This window comes from Choloepus didactylus, chromosome 12 (genome assembly GCF_015220235.1).
Source record: "Choloepus didactylus isolate mChoDid1 chromosome 12, mChoDid1.pri, whole genome shotgun sequence".
NCBI classification, from domain to species: Eukaryota; Metazoa; Chordata; class Mammalia; order Pilosa; family Megalonychidae; genus Choloepus; species Choloepus didactylus.
In genome coordinates, this window is record NC_051318.1 from 17,710,172 (window position 1) to 17,730,836 (window position 20,665).

Below are 20,665 nucleotides of genomic sequence, written 5' to 3' on the forward strand. Positions count from 1 at the left end.
ATGCAGCACAAGTTTCACCTCTTTTTTAAACTGTTTTGACTACCTCAGTGAGAAGAAGCAGTTCCCTTTCCTGTGTTCTCATTAATCTTTATATATCCCTCCAGTCATGTTGCGTTGTAATTGCTTGTGCTTGTATCATCTGTTTCCCTCTTAGACTGTGAGCCGCTTGCAGCAAAAGGTTCAGGTCTTTCTTTTATAAACTTCTGAGGTCTAAACACAGTGTCTGGCACATGGTATATGCTCAATAAATATTTTTTCACTGAGCAATAAATGAAACAAAGAACAACTAAATTAAGTATTAAATTGTGAGGAAGCCCAGCACAATGAGAAAGCTGAGCCTTTTGTATACCTTGACTATAAAACCTCATGTGATCTGATAGTAGGTAGAAAAAATTAGTGTGTATAGCTGCCATAGGAAAAAACAACCATTATTCTTCATTTTTTCTCTAAAATACATGGGTTGAAATATATATTTCCAATTTAAAGGAAAATATCAGTGTCAATATTTATTTTATAGGAAATATTCAGTAAACGCACATTTGTCAAGTATACTTTATTGTTGATATTAATGAAATCATTTGAAGAAGAAAAGAATATAAAAGTAGCTACATTTGCAATATTTTAAAATATTCCATTTTGCCACATATAAGAACCACCAAAATTTATACTATATCATAAGTAGCAGAAGGTAGTACATCCTTGAAATAAGAAAATAATTCATCCACTGTACATTATTATAAAGAAAAGGCAATTTTAAGTGATAATATTATATTTTTTTAAAACTGAGTTGAATTCTCAACATAGTATTATCCTCTAGGATGTACTGAATATAAACTATAAGATACGGCATAAGATATAAATGCATTCTCATGATAGATGTGGTAATCAACCTCTTTGAGAACTAACATTCTCAAAATTGCTTGCAGTAGTAGATCATTTTTTAGCATGGCTCTAACTTTAAAATATTTGTAGCAAAGCATAGTACAAAGAGAATTTAGTTGTTTTTTCTAGTGGTTTCTTTGACAAAATTTCAAATATAAATTAATTAAAATATTTTCCTATTTGATATGTAATTTTGAAACATTTCCATTTAAAGCATTTATTTTACAAAATTAAATGTAGCAAAGATGTATTAAATTGTTTCTCCTGTAAGTATTCTAAAGCATCAGTTTTCTTTAAAAGCATTTTTAGAGGGCATATTCCTAGAATACTGTTGTATAACTATATTGTTTATTCATAATCAGTCTTCATATTATAGGGTGCTATTTTGACACTGTCAACTCTGCTCATTCAGGCTTTTTATGTAAGTCAGTATTTCAAAGAAAGACAGTGGAATTTTCATTTTCCAGAAGTTCACCCTTGCATAAAGCATATGTTGTACCTGCATCTAAAGAAGAGAAAGTGAGGTCTGCTGTTGGCACTGAGCCCAGCAGTAATACCAGTGCAGTCTAGCGGTTTGGCCACTTTTTCACAGTGCTATCTTCCTTTGAGAATTAGATAAAAGCTATTCTCCACTCTTTTGAGGCTGCCAAGGGATGAAATACTTTGATCCTTCAACTAACAGTAGAGCACTTCACCTGGGTACAAAATATGACAAAGCACATTTAATTTATTCTCCCTTCATATAAACACTGAATATTTTTAAGAAAAATATCTGAAGACTTACTAGACTTGTTTGTTTAAAGAGAAGTACACCTGTTCCAAAATAACAAAGTTGGTAATGCAGAAAAATTTTTAATTCGTTTAGAAACACTTAAAAGATAACCCTGAAGCTACTTATAGCTAAAACATTGCGTTATTGAGATGTAAAATCCCTTCATAACTTACTCTGAACTACATTTGACCTGGAGTTCCTGCTTTTATTTGATTGAGTTCTCCTTAGTAGAAGGATAAATACATTCCCACTGCCGCCACCCAATTCAGGCCTCTTTTCCTTGTATCTGAGCTGCCATAAGAGCTTTATTTCTCATTACTTCTTCCACATGAACAGTATTTCAAACAATCATTTTTTAATTTTCATATTCAGCTTCATCTAAACTGATATCACTTATACCATACCTGCTTAATTAAAATTTTTACCCATCATTCAAAGACCATTTTTAGAATGACTCCCACTATGATACCTCTGATCTTCTAAACTCTGGAAATGATTTCACATTTTTCTAAACTCATGTAACTGTTACTGTCACTATCTCTCAGTGGTACTTAGCATTTTCTGTAAACGTTTGCATTTTGGCTTCCTGATAGAAGTATGCAATGTTACCTATGAAGTATTCTTGCCAAAATTCAAACTGATTCTGAGCATACCTCTGGATCTACCATCTGTAGGAAATATGGAAGTTATAGGAACATGTGAAACAATACCAAGGAGATGCAATCAACAAAATTTACTAGAATGTAAGAAACTTTACAGGTCAAATGACCAAGCTTCTTCAACAATTAATTGAAAGAACCCAACAAGGGGAGAACCTAGAGATTAAAAGAGACATAAAACAATGTAAGTTTACAATGTAAGCACCTTCTTTGGATCCTGATTTGAACAAGTTTAAAAAAAAAAAGTGAAAACAGGGACATTTTAACACTTACATGAAATTTTGAAGATATTAAGGAATCATTGATAAATTTTAGATGTGGTAGCTATATTTGATTTTGAGATTTTGGTTTTTTAACAATCCTTTTAGAGATATAGCCTATGAATTTTTCACTGTGAAATGATATGATGTCTGGGATTTATTTCAAATAACGCAGTGGAAGATGGGGAGAGAGGTATAAATAAAACAAGACTGGTCATGAGTTGATGACTATTGAAGTTGAGTTTCATTATATAATTCAATATAATTATAATAATCTCTCTACTTTTTTGTATATGATTGAGGTTTTCCATGATAAAAACTTTTTTTTATTGTGCATTTTGCTATATTAAGAACAAAACTTATGATTCAGACGGAAACATTTTTTAGCTTATCCAGAAGCCATGATTTGTAACATATTTTTCTTTGTTTATTGGAATTCTATGGATTGCAAGCAACATAAAACCTGACTCAATCTACTTAAGCAAGTAAGGATGTTTCTTAAATGGCCAGTCATAGTTTCAAGCTGGCTTAATCCAGGGCTCAGTCATCACCAATGTCCATCCTTCAGGCTTGCCAGTTAAAGATGGACTCCATCTCAGGCTCTGAGCACTGGCCCCGGGCAGCCCCAGGCACTCCCTAATGGCCTCACGTTCCTAAGCATACCGCTCTCACATCATCAGAGCAGAACTAAAGGAAGTCAGTGATTCCACATTCTCAGCAGAAGTCCTGAGGACCTCTCTGAGTGACCCGATGTGCAGATCCTGGCCCTCCCTGAGCTAGCCCCTGCAGTCAGACAAGGCACCCTGCTTATTCTCTTGAGCCTGAGCCACCTCCCATCCCTGAACCAGTTCCCACAGGACTACAAGGACTGGCTTAGTAAGTACCTTCCAAGGTGAAGGTGGGGTCAGTCCTACCCAAACTGCATGTTTGAGAACAGGGAAGTCATGGTTCCCAAAGGCAAATCAAGTTACTGTTATAAAAATATAATCATTACATTTAAAATAATACAGTATGACTTCTGGTATACCCAAATCTCTGGTATTTCACCGAATTTATAAATTTGCTTCACTTGAAATGTTATAAATGGTAAACTTGGAGTAGAAATTACTTCAAGTGCCTTCTAAATAAAGCCTCTAGTAAGCACCTTTTATTTGCTAGCTAGTATTCATTCTCCTACTTAATGGTAATAGAAACCTGATGAAAAATAGTCATCTTTTTTTCATAGGTATTAGTGCTATACTTCAACTCTCTCTTATAAAAGTTTTCTACTGTACCAAAGAGTGGTTATTTCAAGGAAAAATATATTTGTTTTTAGTTAGGTAAAGTTTCAGTATTAATATCTCTATATGATTAATTCTTAAATATCTAAAACTTACTTTCTGGTGTTTTTATTTTATCTCTTTCAGGGCTGATTTCATACACTGAGTATCTTTTCTTGCTTACAATCCTCACTAGTAAGTATCCCATGATTTTTCTCAATGATCATATAGAATGGGAAGGATTTGGAAAGTTTGGTTATTTGTATCTTCAAAATCAAAAACGTTATTGGTACCTTAGTTTCTGTGTCTACACAGCAATAGTGTTGGTTTGGATTATCACGTTGGGTCTCCCCTGTCTCCTTGCACTGTGGCTTCCCTTAACTTTGTCCCCTTAATAGAAGGCTCATTAAACAGAAGAACGTTAGAGGTAGCTTTCATTTAGGGATATTAAAAAACCCTCATCTGACATTCTACAAAATCCCTGACCTGTGCTCTTTAAAAGTGTCAAAGTCATGAAAAACAAGGAAGACTAAGAAACTATCCCAGACTGGGGGAGACATTGATGACTAAATGCAACATGGTATCTTGTATTTGATCTTAGAATGGACAAAGCAACATTAGTGGAAAAACTGGTGAAATCAGAATGAAGTCTGTAGCTTAGTTAATAGTGCTGTACCAGAGTTAATTTCTTAGTTTTGATAAATGTACTGTGGTTATGTAAAGTGTTAACACTAGGGGAAGGTGGGTGAAAGGTTTACAGGAACTTTGTACTATCTTTACAGCATTTAAGTAAGTCTAAAACTATTTCAAAATAAAATGTTTTTTTTAAAAAACCTCCTCTGAGGAAGAGAAGTAAAGAGTAATAATCTGGCTCTTTTTCGTGGCGCCTCGGAGGTGGTCGGCTGCCTCAGCATGAAGCTGAACATCTCCTTCCCAGCCACTGGCTGCCAGAAGCTCATTGAAGTGGACGATGAATGCAAACTTCATACATTTTATGAGAAGTGAATGGCCACAGAAATTGCGGCTGATGCTCTGGGTGAAGAGTGGAAGGGTTATGTTGTCCGAATCAGTGGTGGAAATGACAAAGAAGATTTCCCCATGGAACAGGGTGTCTTGACCCATGGTCATGTCCGCCTCTTACTGAGTAAGGGGCATTCCTATTGTAGACCAAGGAGAACGGGAGAAAGAAAGCGCGAATCTCTTCGGGGTTGCATTGTGGATGCCAATATGAGTGTTCTCAACCTGGTTATTGTAAAAAAAAAAGGAGAGAAGGATATTCCTGGACTCACTGATACTACTTTGCCTCGTCGCCTGGGGCCCAAAAGAGCTAGCAGAATCCGCAAACTATGTGTTTGTTGTGAGAAAGCCCCTGAACAAAGAAGGTAAGAAACACAGGACCAAAGCGCCCAAGATTTAGCGTCTTGTTACTCCATGTGTTCGGCAGCATAAATGTCGGCATATTGCACTGAAGAAACAGCGTACCAAGATAAACAAGGAAGAGGCCGCAGAACACGCTAAACTTTTGGCCAAGAGAATGAAGGAGGCCAGAGAAAAACGCCAGGAGTAGATTGCCAAGAGATGGACACTGTCATCACTGAGAGCATCTACCTCTGAGTCCAGTCAAAATTAAGATTTTCTAAGAATGACAAATAAATAAGATCAGACATTTAAAAAAAAAAGAAGAGTAATAATCTGCATGAGAATAACTGAGGTATTGTAAAAAATAGGAGAGCCCCTGGTAGAGCTAAAGAAAAAAATTCAGTTATCAATGAATGCTGCTGTGAAGGGCTGAACACTCCATGGCAGAGCAGCAGCACCCCATAGGGAAGGAACAAAGCCCTGCACAGCAAATATGTAGCGGCTTTTGAAAATTATTATCATAAGAAGAGAGAATATTTTTTTTCTCTGTTTAGGCATTTCCTCACATAGTTGCTGACAGTTACTTCAGATTTGAAGATCTATAGACCTGCAAATCATTTGTAGGTCACCAAGACTTAAATAATTATTCACATTTCACTTCATTGCAGAACCCCACACTGGATTTCATGTTGCTTTTAAAATGCTGGATGCAGATGGCAATGAGATGGTTGAGAAAAAGGAATTTTTTAAGGTAAGTAGATTCCAGTTATTTTAGGTTTATATTAGACTTGATCATAATAAAACACATTGATGCTTGTGTGGTAACTTTACATTTCCATAAAAGTCAAAGTTATATACACTGTTTATATACAAAAATCAAGAAATAATTTGTACTATTCAAAAATATTAAATTTTCTATGATACAACCTGGAGAAAATCAATTATAAAAATCCAAAAGGAGAAATAAATGAAGTAAGCTTAAGAATCTACATTTTTTAGGGTTTTTTTTCCCAATGATTTCAACAAATGATAAGACAGTAGAAAAGGCTTCATAGGCCTTTTATATTACTTTATAATATATGTTAAAGATATGTGAAATTATTCTTCCATCAAAAAAAGGGGGGTGTGGTGGGAAAATAGAAATTTAAGCCCTCATAAAGAATAGGAAAAGGTAGAAAAGTCACAATAGGTATAAATTGGAATAAATTTTCCAGGAATTTGCTAAGGCTAACATTTGAAGAGCTGAAAATATGTTTAAATGATATTTCCCAAAAAGTAACTAGAACACCAAACTAATAAATTTCACTGCATTCTCAAGAAAGTTAATGGTAATATCAAAATATACCTCAGTGTACATAAAATGTAAGCATTTCATCTTTTAGAGTACTCTGTGGAAAAAACAATGATGAAAACATGTAGATAGATACATAGCACAGTACTTAGCACATATGAGCTACTTAGAAAAATCCTCAGTGAATTTGTGAATTCATGGGTAAATGACAATTTTATTACACTTTTAAAAAGCCTTTGAGATGTGGAGCGAATGGAACTCTCAGACATTGTTGGTAGGAATGTCATATGTACAAAGATTTTTAGAAAACAAAATTGGAAGCTTGTTTTAAAGTTAAATATGTACTTAGCATAAGACCTAGCAATTCCACTCTTATCTTCCCAACCAGTTATACTATATATAATTTATTCTTTTCTTGATAACTCAGGACTATCATTATTAAAATCTATTTCACAGTGATGGAATAGTTAGACTTTCAGAATATATTAAGGGCATGTTGGGTTACTTACCCTTACATTGAATGGTCTTAGACTTTTATGCTTTTAATTCATGTATCTGGCTTTCTTTTTTCTTCCTCACTGTTAGGATATTACCAGTCACTTCTCACTATTACCAGTGTGAATGAACAGCTGATTTTCCTGTCAATGCTAGGCATCTAATTTTTCTTCTAATCTCCTGTGTACAGGGAAAACAGACAACAAAGCTCATTCACATTATATGTAAAGTATAGAGTCTATGCTTTAGACTTGCACGGTCCAGCACAGTAGCCAGTTGCCACATGTGGCTACTGGGACTTTGAAACATGGCTAGTGTGACTGAGGAACTGAGTTTTTTATTTTATTTAACTTTTATTTTCTTATAAAGTGGTAGAAGTCACATTTAACAGAAAGCTATAGAGAAAACTACATTATTTAACTGCTTGAAGAATATTTGGAATGTTTCATGTATTCAAAAGTATGTTAGATGAAAGAGATATGGGTATGAAAACATTTGTTTCATTACAAAGCAAATATGAACAAATGTTAGCAAATCTACTTGTTTCCAAAGAAGTAGTGCTGGTAAAGTTTATCACTGTGCAGCAACTGGTTTATGAAAACAAGCCTACAAATTGACTAAGGAGTTGAAAACATGTGTGAATAGACAAAATGGAAAGAACCAAGAATTTCCAGGTATCATGGCTTTTACTTGGGATCTCTGGTAAAAATTCCTCAAAAGCAGGGAGAAAAAAAAATATAGACAGTCATCATATGTATATCTTTGCATTCAATTCTGTTCACACTAGAGAAAGCAAAAATAATAATATTGCTCTATTTGGTATGAACAGTGATTAAATAACCATTATTTATGATACCTTGGGGGAAATAAACTCAGCTGGATGTTTATTGAAATGGAAGAAAAGTCTGTTATTTAAGTAACCTGAAGCTGAAGTCAACTTTGTAAATTTTGGAGTACTGTAAAGCATTGTTTTTATTGTTATGCAGGACAGCTAAAGTATAAACAGAAACATCTTAAGAACTGAGATTCTCTAATGTAAACTATACATGACTGTCAGGAAAATCAGCAGACAGCAGTTGTGTAGATAATTGCATGTAAATGTTCCAAAATCCATCTCTGAATTAAAAAGAGAAGAGATTGAAAGTAGGCAGGCTCTTTCGGCTACTACAGTAGTCCACTTTACAACCATCAATGAAAAGTAGGAAATGGAATCAAGAGATAGTGTGAAATAGACTCTATATAACCTAATTTCCATTAGATTAGAGGAATGAGGGAAAAAGAAGAAGCAATGGTCATTCCTTTTTTCTGGCCTACCTGACTAGAAATAATAATAGTATTGATTGATAAAATAGAAAAATAAAATAATTCTTACTGAGAATTGATTCTGTCAGACATATATTTTATATTACTGAATCTTTACAGCAACCTGCAAAGTAAGTAGTGTTATCAAGAAAATTGAAATGGGTCATTGTTGAAAACCATGATTTGATTTCAAGTCCATCCAATTCAAAGGCCCTACTCTTTAAGAGAACAATCTTTACTCTGAGCTTGGAAATGTTGAACTTGATTAACTGACAGGACATCCAGTATAGATTAACAAGTCTAGCAAGCAATTGTACTGGTAGGACATTGTATGGAGATAAACAGGTGCAGCAAGCAACTGTCTAGAGATTGAGAATGTTGCCAGACTTAAGGAACATCTTGACAGAGATGATAGTTAAGTCATGGGCATAAGGGACCTTAAAGGGAGAGGATGCAGAGGGAAGAGGGCTAACACCAGAGGCTTGGAGAACAGTTTTATTTAAGAGGGCAAACTGAGGTTCAGGAGCCAAGGAACGAAATTAAGAAGGAGCAGAGTAGTAAGCTCTGAAATGTAAGAAGAAAATCCAGAAAATGCAGTGTAATGGAATCTCAGGAAGAAAAGAAGTTTTCAAGTAGGGTAGGGACTGAGTAGAGAGACCCTTAAATTTCATAGGTCAGTTTGAAGAGTGGTAGGTCCAAGGCATGGAGCAAAACACTTAAGAGGTGGGAACAGAAAGTGCAAAACTGGTGGCAGCGAGTAAAAAACTACTCTTTTGAGATGTTTGATGGTTAAGGAAGGAGATTAATTTGAGGAAGAAAATGTATCAGACTGCACAAAGTAGGACCTGCAATAGCAGTGTCATAAGTCACAAAGTACCATTACTCTCCAGCTACCTCGGTCTACCTCACAGACAAGTAAAGGATATATTTGAGGTTGTTATTATTCAAGTGGAGGTTAATATATATGTAAAGGTTGTGATTTATAAAGGTGAAATTCTGTTAGATTAATCAATCTGTTAGAGTTTGTACGTAGCATAATTCACTTCAACCAGGTTGAACTGGTTTCATTCCTGGGGATCACAAGATATAGGGAGCCAAATCTTAGAAGTCCTGTACCCACTGTGTCCACATCCTTAGAACAGTAAGTTGGAAATAACTTTACAAAGCGGACATAGCAGAGCCCCTGGTAATACCACTTCTATATTTATCAAGACAAGAGTTTTGATGCACTATAGTAATGTTTGATAAGAAAAGCATATGTAAAGGGCAGGCTTTTACTTGAGCTTGTCTGAATGTTTCCTCAATAATATTATTTCACCTACTGCTCTTCCCATATTAAGTGTTAGAAAAGTAATGAGAATTACATTACTACTCAAAATATGAATGTAACAAAGTGATTTGAACATCAAATGCAAAAGTAATAATGAAATTTATTAATGTAAAGCCTTGTGAAAATGTCCCAAAATACAAATTGGCTCGGTTTGTTCCTTTTGTGTTTTTTGGGACATTCATGTACTATTAACATTAAGGTCTATGAATTGTGTTGGTGAGTATGCTGCTTACTTCTTTATCCCAAGAACAAGTAAAGTAGCAACTGTCTGCATGAGCTGGTCTCTATCAGATAATAATAAACAATACCACAAGTGATCAAAGCCATTATTAGTTAATCTATTTAATCTTGTTTTTCTGTTTATTAAAGAAGTTGTGGTTTTACAGAACAATCATGCATAAAATACAGGATTCCCATACACCCCACCACCACCAACACCTTGCATTGGTATGGAACATTTGTTACAATTGATGATAGCACATTTTTATGATTGTACTATTAATTAAAGTCCATGGTTTAACTTAAGGATTACTGTTTGTGTAGTAGAGTTCCATGGGTTTTTTTTTTTTAATTTTTTATTGTTACCATATATACAATCTGACACTTCCCCTTTTAATCATATTCAGATATGTATTTCAGTGCTGTTAATTGCATTCACAATGTTGTGCTACCATCATCACCATCCATTACCAAAACATTTCTATCATTCCAGATAGAAACCCTGTACATTTTAAGCCTTAACTTCCCATGTCCTACCCCCTTGCCCCATCCCCTGCTAATCTATATTCTAGATTCTGACTCTATTAATTTGCTTATTCTCATTGTTTCAAAAAAGTCAGATCATACAATATTTGTCCTTTTGTATCTGGCTTGTATCACTCAACATGAAGCCTTCAGGTTTCTTTAATGTTGTCACATGTATCAGGACTTCATTGCTTTTTATGGCTGAGTATTGTACCATTGTGTATATACTGCATTTTATTTATCCATTCATCAGTTGATGGACACTTGGGATGCTTCCATCTTTTGGCAATTGTGAATAATGCTGCTATGAACATCAGTATGCAAATATCTGTTTGAGCCCCTGCTTTCAATTCTTTTGGGTATATACCTAGTAGTGGGATTGTAGGGTCATATGATAATTCTAGACTGAGCTTTTTGAGGAACTGCCAAACCAACTTCCACAATGGCTACACCATTTTACATTGCCATCAGCCATGAATGAGTGTTCCTGTTTCTCCACATCCTCTACAACACTTGTTATTTTCCATTTTTTTTTAATAGCAGCCATTCTAATGGGTATGAAATGGTAAACCATAGTGGTTTTGATTTGCATTTCCCTTATGGCTGATGATGTTGAGCATTGTTTCTTGTGCTTTCTGGCATTTCTTTATCTTCTTTGGAGAGATGTCTGTTCAAGTCTTTCACCCATTTTAAAATTGGGTTTGTCTTTTTGTTGTTAACTGGAAGGATTTCTTTTTATATACTGTGGCTCTTAATCCTTTATCAGATATGTGGTTTCCAAATATTTTTTCCCATTATGTAGATTGTCCATTTACTTTCATGATAAAGTCTTTGAGGAACAAAAGTGATTTTTTGGTGATGTCCCATTTATCTATTTTTTTGGTTGTTGTTGCTTGTACTTTGGGTGTAAAGACTAAGAAACCATTGCCTAACACAAGGTCCTGAAGATACTTCCCTACATTTTTTCTTCTAGGAGTTTGATAGTTCTACCTCTTATATTTAGGTCTTTGATCCATAGTGAGTTAATTTTTGTATATGGTGTGAGGTAGGGGTTCTCCTTTTTTTTTTTTTCTTTTTTTTTTTTTTTTTGCAAATGGAGATCTGGTTTTCCCAGCACCATTTGTTGAAGAGATTATTCTTTCTTTCTCAATTGAGTAGTCTTTGCCATTTTGTCAATAATCAGGTGGCCATAAATGTGAATGTTGATTTCTGAGCTCTCAATTCTATTTCACTGGTCTATGTGTCTGTCCTTATGCCAGTACCATGCTATTTTGATTACTGTGGCCTTATAATAATTTTAAAGACTGGGAAGTATGAGTTCTTCAACTTCATTCTTCTCTTTCAAGATGGCTTTAGTTATTTGGGGCCCCTTCCCCTTCCTTGTGTTTGATGATTGGTTTTTCCCTTTCTTCAAAGAAGGTTGTGGGAATTTTGGTTGGGATTGCATTGGATCTATAAATTGCTTGCTGTAGTATTGACATCTTAATGATAGTCTTTCAGTCCATGAACAGAGAATGTCCTTCCTTTTAATTAGCTCTTTGTTTAGCAGTGTTTTGTACTCTTCTTTATTCAAGTCCGTTACAACCTTATTTAGATTTATTCCTAGATATTTGATTCTTTAAGTTGCTTTTGCTGATTTCTTGTTCTGATTGTTCACTTCTTGGGTATAGAAACACTACTGATTTTAGGGTGTTGATCCTGTATCCCATAACTTTGCTGAATTCATTTGTTACCTCTAGGAGCCTACGAGAATAACTGGCTACAAAATGTTTATGCTTCTTCAAATAGAAATATTACTATGGAACTGAACATACAGCACTGTAGTATTCAAAGTACCCTAGAATCTGCTGTAAACCTCTCCTTGATTCCAAATTGAAATGTTTAAGACTGCAAGATTTTTCTGGCACTAAATCCACTTGGATAGACTTCAGGACAGACCCTCATTATTTTAAATGCCACACCATATTGAAATAAGCCAATATTGAAATAAACTTCCTACAAAATTGTTTTTTCAGTAGACTAATCCTATTTGCTATTTTGTTTTATTTTGTTTTGTTTGTAACCTTATGACAATAAGACTGAGTGAAGACTGTACTAACTATATTAAATGTCTTACAATAAAAGTAAAACCTGTTTTGAATTTGCTACAAAAATGTGTAATCAGTATTTTATAAATAACGTGTTATTCAATTTTTTAAGTTGTTCTGTATATGAGAATTTTCAGTTCTTAGTTCAGTTAATCTCTTTGAAGTATTTAAGAGTTATATCATCTTAGAGCTGGAAATGATTTAGATATCATCTTGTATATTTTGCTCATTTAGTGGATGAGGAAACACTAAGGCTTAGTCACTTAATCAGGGTGAAGCTAAAACTGAAACTGGATTCCTTTATTTCTGGTCCCTTTTCTATTGTACCCAAAAAGATAATGGTAGTCTTCATTATAAAGGTTTAAATTAAAGGTTCAATTTAAAATAATTTGCCTCCTTGACAATCCTTTCAGATTCAGAAATAAATTGTTCCTTTTTCTTCCTCTTCCCTTCCCTTCCTGAGCAATTAATCCCTAAATCCATTAGGTAGAACAAAGCACTGTAGGTGTTCCATGTGGAGGGGTGGCCTGGCATGGAGTCAGAGCCTGAGGACGCTAAGGAAAGCAACCCTTACAAGGGTAGCTGTCATGGAGTGGCAGGGCCTGCACAGAATGAGGAGAGACGGGGTGGTGTAACCCTGTCTGGGAAACTTAAGTGGGGTGAGGAAGGGGTACATGGCAGAGGGTCAGCCTTGCATGAGATGTTGGAATCCAAACAGATTAAGGAGAGTGTCTCCATAGTGGGTGTAACTTGGAATAGGGATTCCAGGGACAGGGAGGAAAGGGTTCCACACAGGGGAGGGGGTAGTGCTGGAGATGGCAGAATGATTACAGAGGTATAGAGGGACTGCTCAAGTAAGTAAATATGTTAAGGATAATGGAAGCCACATTTCTTACTGTTAGAGAAGAGAATTACATTTATGGAAAGGGATAAAACTAAAATGATTCCAGTGGTATTGAATCAGAATTGGAAGTATCAGAGTGAACTCATGGTTTTCAAAATATGCAGTTAGATAAACAAATACATAGTTTAGTTTACGTGTGTGTGTGTAACATACATATGTATTACATATGTATATTCTGCACTGACAGAGCCTGCAAACAGTGACTCTCCAATAGCAATGAACACACCTAGTACCCATAAATTGGCTTCTAAATACCGTTCTCCACTGAAAAGAAACAAGACTGCTTGGGACAAATGCTTGATTTTAGTGCTAGGGTAGAGAAAGTACAAGATGAACCTCAAACATTTAATTGTGACAGAAAGCAAGGAAATGTTCAAAGAATGATGGGAACTTGTCAAAAAGTACAGTAACCAGCTTGAATGGGTTCTGCTGTCCAAATCTGGACAATTTGAGCACTGCAATAATTAATGATAGTAACAGGTTATAACACATTGAATAAAATAGGAAAACATGAGTCCCTACTTAGATCAATGGATGGATAAGTAGTTAGATGGAAATCTTGATGGGCAACAAAATATTTATATAGTTTCAAAGTACCTGCACCCAAAATACTTATTAGTTTCAAAGGGGGAAAGAGTAGCTTTACAGTGGTAAAGCCTGGCAAACATCACCCTTAATCAAGTGATCAAAGTAAAACATCATCAGTGTTCTGGTTCGCTATTGCTGCCGGAACGCGAAACACCAGTAATGGATTGGCTTTTATAAAAAGGGGTTCATTTGGTTACACAGTTACAGTCTTAAGGCCATAAAGTGTCCAAGGTAACACATCAACAATCGGGTACCTTCACTGGAGGATGGCCAATGGTGTCCAGAAAACCTCTGTTAGCTGGGAAGGCACGTGGCTGGCGTCTGCTCCAAGTTCTGGTTTCAAAATGGCTTTCTCCCAGGACGTTCCTCTTTAGGCTGCAATTCCTCCAACATGTCACTCTTAGTTGCTCTTGGGGCATTTTTCCTCTCTTAGTTTCTCCGGAGCAAAATCTGCTTTCAATGGCTGTCTTCAAACTCTCATCTGCAGCTCTTCTCTCAGCTCCTATGCATTCTTCAAAGTGTCCCTCTAGGCTGTAGTTCCTCTTCAAAATGTCCTTCTCAGCTGCACTGAGTTCCTTCTGTTTGTCAGCTCATTTATATGGCTCCAGTGATTTAATTTAGACCCACCCTGAATGGGTGGGGTAACACCTCCATGGAAATTATCCAATCAGAGTCATCACCCACAGTTGTGTGGGGCACATCTCCACAGAAACACTCAAAGAATTACTATCTTCTAATCAACACTGATTTGTCTGCCCACACAAGATTGCATCAAAGATAATGGCATTTGAGGAGACTTAATACATTTAAACCAGCACAATCAGTAATGGAACAAATTGAAATTGTACATCTCCTGAGAGAATGCAGTGAGAAGCAGGCTATCTTATTTCCTGTGAAAGATGCATAATCTGAATTTAGTCATGAAGAAACATCAGACAAATCCAGACTAAGGAACATTCTTCAAGATAACTATCCTATGATCTTCAAAAGTGCCAAGATCAGGAAACTATATATAAAAGAAAGATCTGTCTGGAACTATTCCAGACTGAGGAGTCTAAAGGGATATGATAACTAAATGCAGCTTGTAATTCTGAACAAAATCCTTTCACTATAAAAGACATTAGAGTAATTGGCAAACTTGAATGAAGTCAGAGGATTAGATGTTAGTAACGTATCAGTGATCATTTTCTGATTTTGCTGATTATATTTTGTAAGTTATGTAGGAGAATGTCCTTGTTCATAGAAAATACCCAGTAACTCAGCAGTATCCAATACAGAAGCCACTAACCACACTTTCAGACACTGGAGATCACAGATGGAAACAGTTCTGTCATCACAGAAAGTTCTATCGGACAATGCTGCACAAAAGTTTTGGGGATAATGGGAACTCATAGAGTGATTTATTCTCAAATGATTCAGGGGAAAAAGGTTTTGAACTGCACTAACCATTTTCCTATAAGTTTGAGATGATTTCAAAATTTTAAAAATATTCAAAAGTTAATTAAGTACTTGAGTCAAAAGAATGAAGTTACTCATGATCTACCTTGTATTTAAATAAGAAAATATGAAATCCATCACTGAAATAAAATAGTAGTGCTCAGACAACATTAATAGAAGTTTATATACACACCAAAGACTCAACAAAAGAAAGATGAGTGGCTGTATTAATAATATCAGATAAAATAGATGTCACGACAAGAAATATTACCAGAGATAAAGAGGAACATTTCATATTGATAAGAAAGTCAGTACATCAGGAAGACATGGAAGCAGAGCAACAAAATTCATGAAGCAAAAACTAACAGAATTAAAGGGAAATATTGACAAATGCACAATCATAATTAGCAATTTTTATACCCACCTCTCAATAACTGATAAAATACCTAGACAAAAATATAATTAAGGATAGACTATCTAAATGACACTATCAACTACCTTGATCTAAATGACATGTTATTTATACCCAATAAATTGCAGAATACACATTCTTTTCAACTACATATGAAATGTTCATCAAGACTTTAAAACAACTTTCAGTAAATTTCAAAAAATTGAAATCTTCCTATTTTCCTACCGCAACATCATTAAATTAGAAGTTAATAATAAGATACCTAGAAAAGTCTAAAATATGTAGAAATTAAAATAATATATATCTACATAACCTGTAAGGAGACATTTCTTTTCAAAGGACATGCTAATGGCCAATAAGCTGTGCAACATCATTAGCCATCAAGGGAATGCAAATCAAAACCACAATGAGATACCTCTTCATACTCACTAGAATAGCTGTGATCATAAAGACAGTGAAAATGGTGAAGATCTAGAGAAAATGGAACCTTCATGCATTGCTGATCAGAACATAAAATGGTGCAACCACTTTGTAAAACAGTTGAACAGTTTCTCGAAATGCTAAACATAGTTGCCATATGACCCAGTAATTCTACTCCTAGGTTTACCCAAGAGAAACAAAACATAGATCCATATAAAAACTTATACATAAATGTTCAACATTATTCAAAATAATGTTGTTATGAACATTAGAAACAAACTGTAGAAACAACCTAAGTACCCAACTGAAAAGTTGATGAACAAAATGTGGTATATCCATATAATGGAGTACTATTCAGAAATAAAAAGGAGTCAAGTACTGATACTTACTATAACATTATTTTAATAAAGAAAAGCCAGTCACAAAATGCACATATGGTATTATTTCTTATATGAAAAGTCCAAAATAGGCAAATCAGAGAAATAGAAAGTAGATATAGTCATTGCCTAAGGCTGGGGGGTGTTAGAGGAAATGAGAGGTGACTGCTAAAGGATATTAGCTTTCTTTTAGGGGTGATGGAAATGTTCTAAAATTAGATTGTAGTGATGGTTGTACAGTTCTGTGAATATACTAAAAACCATTGAATTCTACACTTTAAATTGTTTAATTTTATGCCACATGAATTATATCTCAATAAATAAATTGCCCATGAATTAAAGAAAAAAATCACAAGGGAAATTGTAGTAATTACAAGTCAAAGGAAAAAATTATAATTTCTAACTAAATAATAATAAAAATACAACCTAAGCTTTTGTGAGCTATAACTCACAAAAATTTTATAGCTTTAAGAAATAATATTAGAAATGAAGAAAAGCATACAATCAACAAACTAGAATAAGGTGAGCAAATTAAATCCAAAATAAGCTGAGGAAGGAAATAATAAAGAGCAGAAATCAATGAAATAGAAAATAAACAAATACTAGAGAATATTAACAAAGCTGAAACTTGTTTCTCTGAAAAGATTAATAGAATTCATAAACTCTACCAAGATTGACTAGCAAAAAAAAAAAAAAAAAAAAAGTGGACCCCAATTACCAATATTAGGGATGAAAATGAGATCTCACAACAGAACCTACAGATTCCCAAAAGATAAAAATGGAATAAGATGAACAACTTAGGGCCTATACATTTGACAACTCAGATGAAATAGATGAATGCTTTAAAAACAAAATGTACTAAAACTGACAAGACAGGAGATAGAAATATGAGTGGCCTCTTATTAAAAAAAAAAAAATTTTTGAATTTTTTATAAAAACCTTCCCACACAGAAATGTCTAGGCCCAAATGGTTTCTTGGTGAAATCTGTCAGGCTTTTAAGAAAGAAATAATGCCAAATTTACACAAACTCTCAGAAAATACAAGAAAAAGGAACAGTTCCTTCCCATTTTGTAAGACCAGCAAAATCCTGATAACTATAACTTGACCAAGAACTAAAAAGAAAAGCAAATTATAGACCAATGTTCCACATGAACAAAGGAAAAAAATACTTAACAAGGTAGAGAAAATCAAATCAATAAATATATAAAATAATAATACATCATGACCGTGAAATTTAGCCAAGGAATGCAAAATTAGTTTAATAGTTAAAAATCAATCAGAGCATGCCCTCCCCCCATGTGGGATCTGACTCACAGGGGTGTAAATCTCCCTGGCCACATGGGATATGACTCCCGGGGATGAATCTGGACCCAGCATCGTGGGATTGAGAACATCTTCTTGACCAAAAGGGGGATGCAAAATGAAACGAAATAAAGTTTCAGTGGCCGAGGGATTCTAGATGGAGTTGAGAGGTCACTCTGCTGGGCATTCTTATGCACTGTATAGATAACCCTTTTTAGGTTTTAATGCATTGGAATAGCTAGAAAGAAACACCTGAAACTATCAAACTGCAACCCAGTAGCCTTGACTCTTGAAGATGATTGTATAGCAATGTAGCTTACAAGAGGTGACCGTGTGATTGTGAAAGCCTTATGGATCACACTCCCTTTATCCAGTGTATGGATGGATGAGTAGAGAAATAGGGACAAAAAACTAAATGAAAAATAGGGTGGGGAGGGGTGTTTTGGGTGCTCTTTACTTTTATTTTTTATTATTTTTTTCACTTTTTCTGGTACAAGGAAAATGCTCAAAAAATAGATTGGGGTGATGAATGCACAACTACATGATGGTATTATGAACAATTGATTGTACACTTTGGATGATTATATGGTATGTGAATATATCTCAATAAAATTGAATAAAAAAATCAATCAGTACAGTCCATCTTGTTAACAAAATAATGGACAAACTGGTATGATCATGTCAATAGATACAGACAAAGCATTTAACAAAACATAATTCCCCTTCATGATAAAACTTAGCAAAGTAAGAATAGAAGAGAACTTCCTCAGTCTGATCAACAGCATTTACAGAACATTTGAGATAGCATCATGCTGAAAGATGAAATGCCAGATGCTTTCCCCTTAAGATCAGGGACAAGGCAAGGAGATCTGTTCTCTCACCTCTTCTATTCCACATTTTACTAAACTAGGGATAACTATAATGAAAAACAGATAAAACAAAAAATGGAAAGGAAGAAGTAAATCTTACCCAATTCACAGATAGCATTATTATGTGTAGGAAATACTAAGGAACTAACACTAAAAACAAAAACCACTAGGATATAGTTTATAATATAGAATGAGTTTATAATTTATATCATAGAGTGAATTTCGCAAAACCTCAGAGTAGAAGATCAGTATGCCAGACTCATTTGTATTTTCATGTACTAAGAGCAAACACTGAAAATGAAATTAAAATTAGTTCCATTTAGGATGGGATCAGATAACATAAGGTAATTAGAAACAAATATAACCCCCTTCAACCTGCTCCTCCCAAAAAAAAAACACTGACACACTGAAACATTGCTGGTGTAAATTTAAGGAGGCCTAACTAAATTGAGAGATTTACCATGTTAATGGATTTGAAGATTCAACAGTGTTACAATGTCTTTTTTTCATGGATTGGTCTAAAAATTCAAGTTATCCAAGCAAAATCCCAGTAGGCTTTTTTAATAGAAATTGACATGCTAATATTAATGTGTCTGTGTTATGGAGGATGTAGAATTCCCCTAAATCAATCTTGAGAAACATGAACAAAACTGGAGAATCTCACACTACCTGACTTCAAGACTTACTACAAAGCTACAGTAATGATGACATTGTGACACTGGCACATTTTGGCAGAAAATATAAGAGAATATCTTCAGGATCTAGGGTGGGAAGAATTCTTAGGGTGCTGAAAGCAATAACCATAGAAGAAAAATAAATTAATCATCAAAATTAAAACTTCTGCTCATCAAAAGACACAATTAAGAAAATGAATAGGAAACCTTTAGACTGAGAGAAAATATTTCCCACATAACTGACAAAAGACTTGTATCCAAAAAATATAAAGAACTCCTACAACTTAATAGTTACAAAAATAAATAGATAAAACCAATTTAAAAGTGGAAAAACAGGCAAAAGACTAGAACAGACACTTCACAAAAGAAAATATACAGATGGATGATAAGCACGTGAAAAAGTGCTCCACGTGAGTCATCAGAAAAATGCAAGTTAAAATCACAGTGAGATCCTATGACACACCCAGCAGAATGGCTGACATTTAAATGACTGACAGTGAGTATGTAAAGAAACAAGAAGTCTCATACATTGCTAGTGGGAATGTGAAATGTTACAGCCACTTTGGCAAAAGGTTTGGTAGTTTCTTACAAAGTTAAACAAACCTAACTCTTCCCCTTCTAGGTATTTATCCAAGAGAAATGAAAACAAATGTCCACAAAAAGTATTGTACAAGAACGTTTATGGCAGTTTTATTCACAATAGCCACAAACTGGAGACAACACAAACACTTAACAGGTGAATGGATAAATACAACTCAACAATAAAAAGGAATAGACTACCAATATGCTAAACAACATGGATAAAGCTCAAAAAACATGCTGAGTAAAAGATGGTACACACAAAAGAATCATGCTACATGATTTCATTTATGTGAATACACCAGGCACTAACTTAGGCTGAAAAATAAATCAGAACTCTGATTCTGCCTCTGTGGGGATTCAGGAAGAAAGGATTGACCAGGAAGAGATGGAAAGAAACTTTCTGAGACAACAGAGATGTTCTATACAATGATTAGAGTATGAGTTACTTGGTTATATCCATTTGTCAAAATTATATGGCTCAGACTTGTGTATTTCACTATATGTAAATTTTTCCTGATAAAAGAATGAGCTGTAAAAAATAATTGAGAGGGTGATGGGGTATGGGAAGAATAGATGAACTAATGGCAGAATATTGGTCATTGTTGAAGCTGAGTAATATGTACATAGTGGTTTATCATAAATTGTTTACTTTGTTTATG

At 34.6% G+C, this 20,665-nt stretch overlaps 1 protein-coding gene and 1 pseudogene across 2 annotated transcripts in view; both read left to right on the top strand.

Moving 5' to 3' along the window:
* Window positions 1-20,665, top strand: part of MICU2 (mitochondrial calcium uptake 2) — a 171,647-nt gene that overhangs the window by 120,357 nt on the left and 30,625 nt on the right. Inside the window, exons 5-6 of one of the 2 annotated variants that reach the window (XM_037799783.1) lie at window positions 3,980-4,027; window positions 5,860-5,942. In XM_037799783.1, the coding sequence (XP_037655711.1) occupies window positions 3,980-4,027; window positions 5,860-5,942 (131 nt within the window). The remainder of the gene's footprint in view (window positions 1-3,979; window positions 4,028-5,859; window positions 5,943-20,665) is intronic. The other variant, XM_037799784.1, reaches the window with a different exon arrangement.
* LOC119506711 lies at window positions 4,745-5,853 on the top strand (annotated as a pseudogene).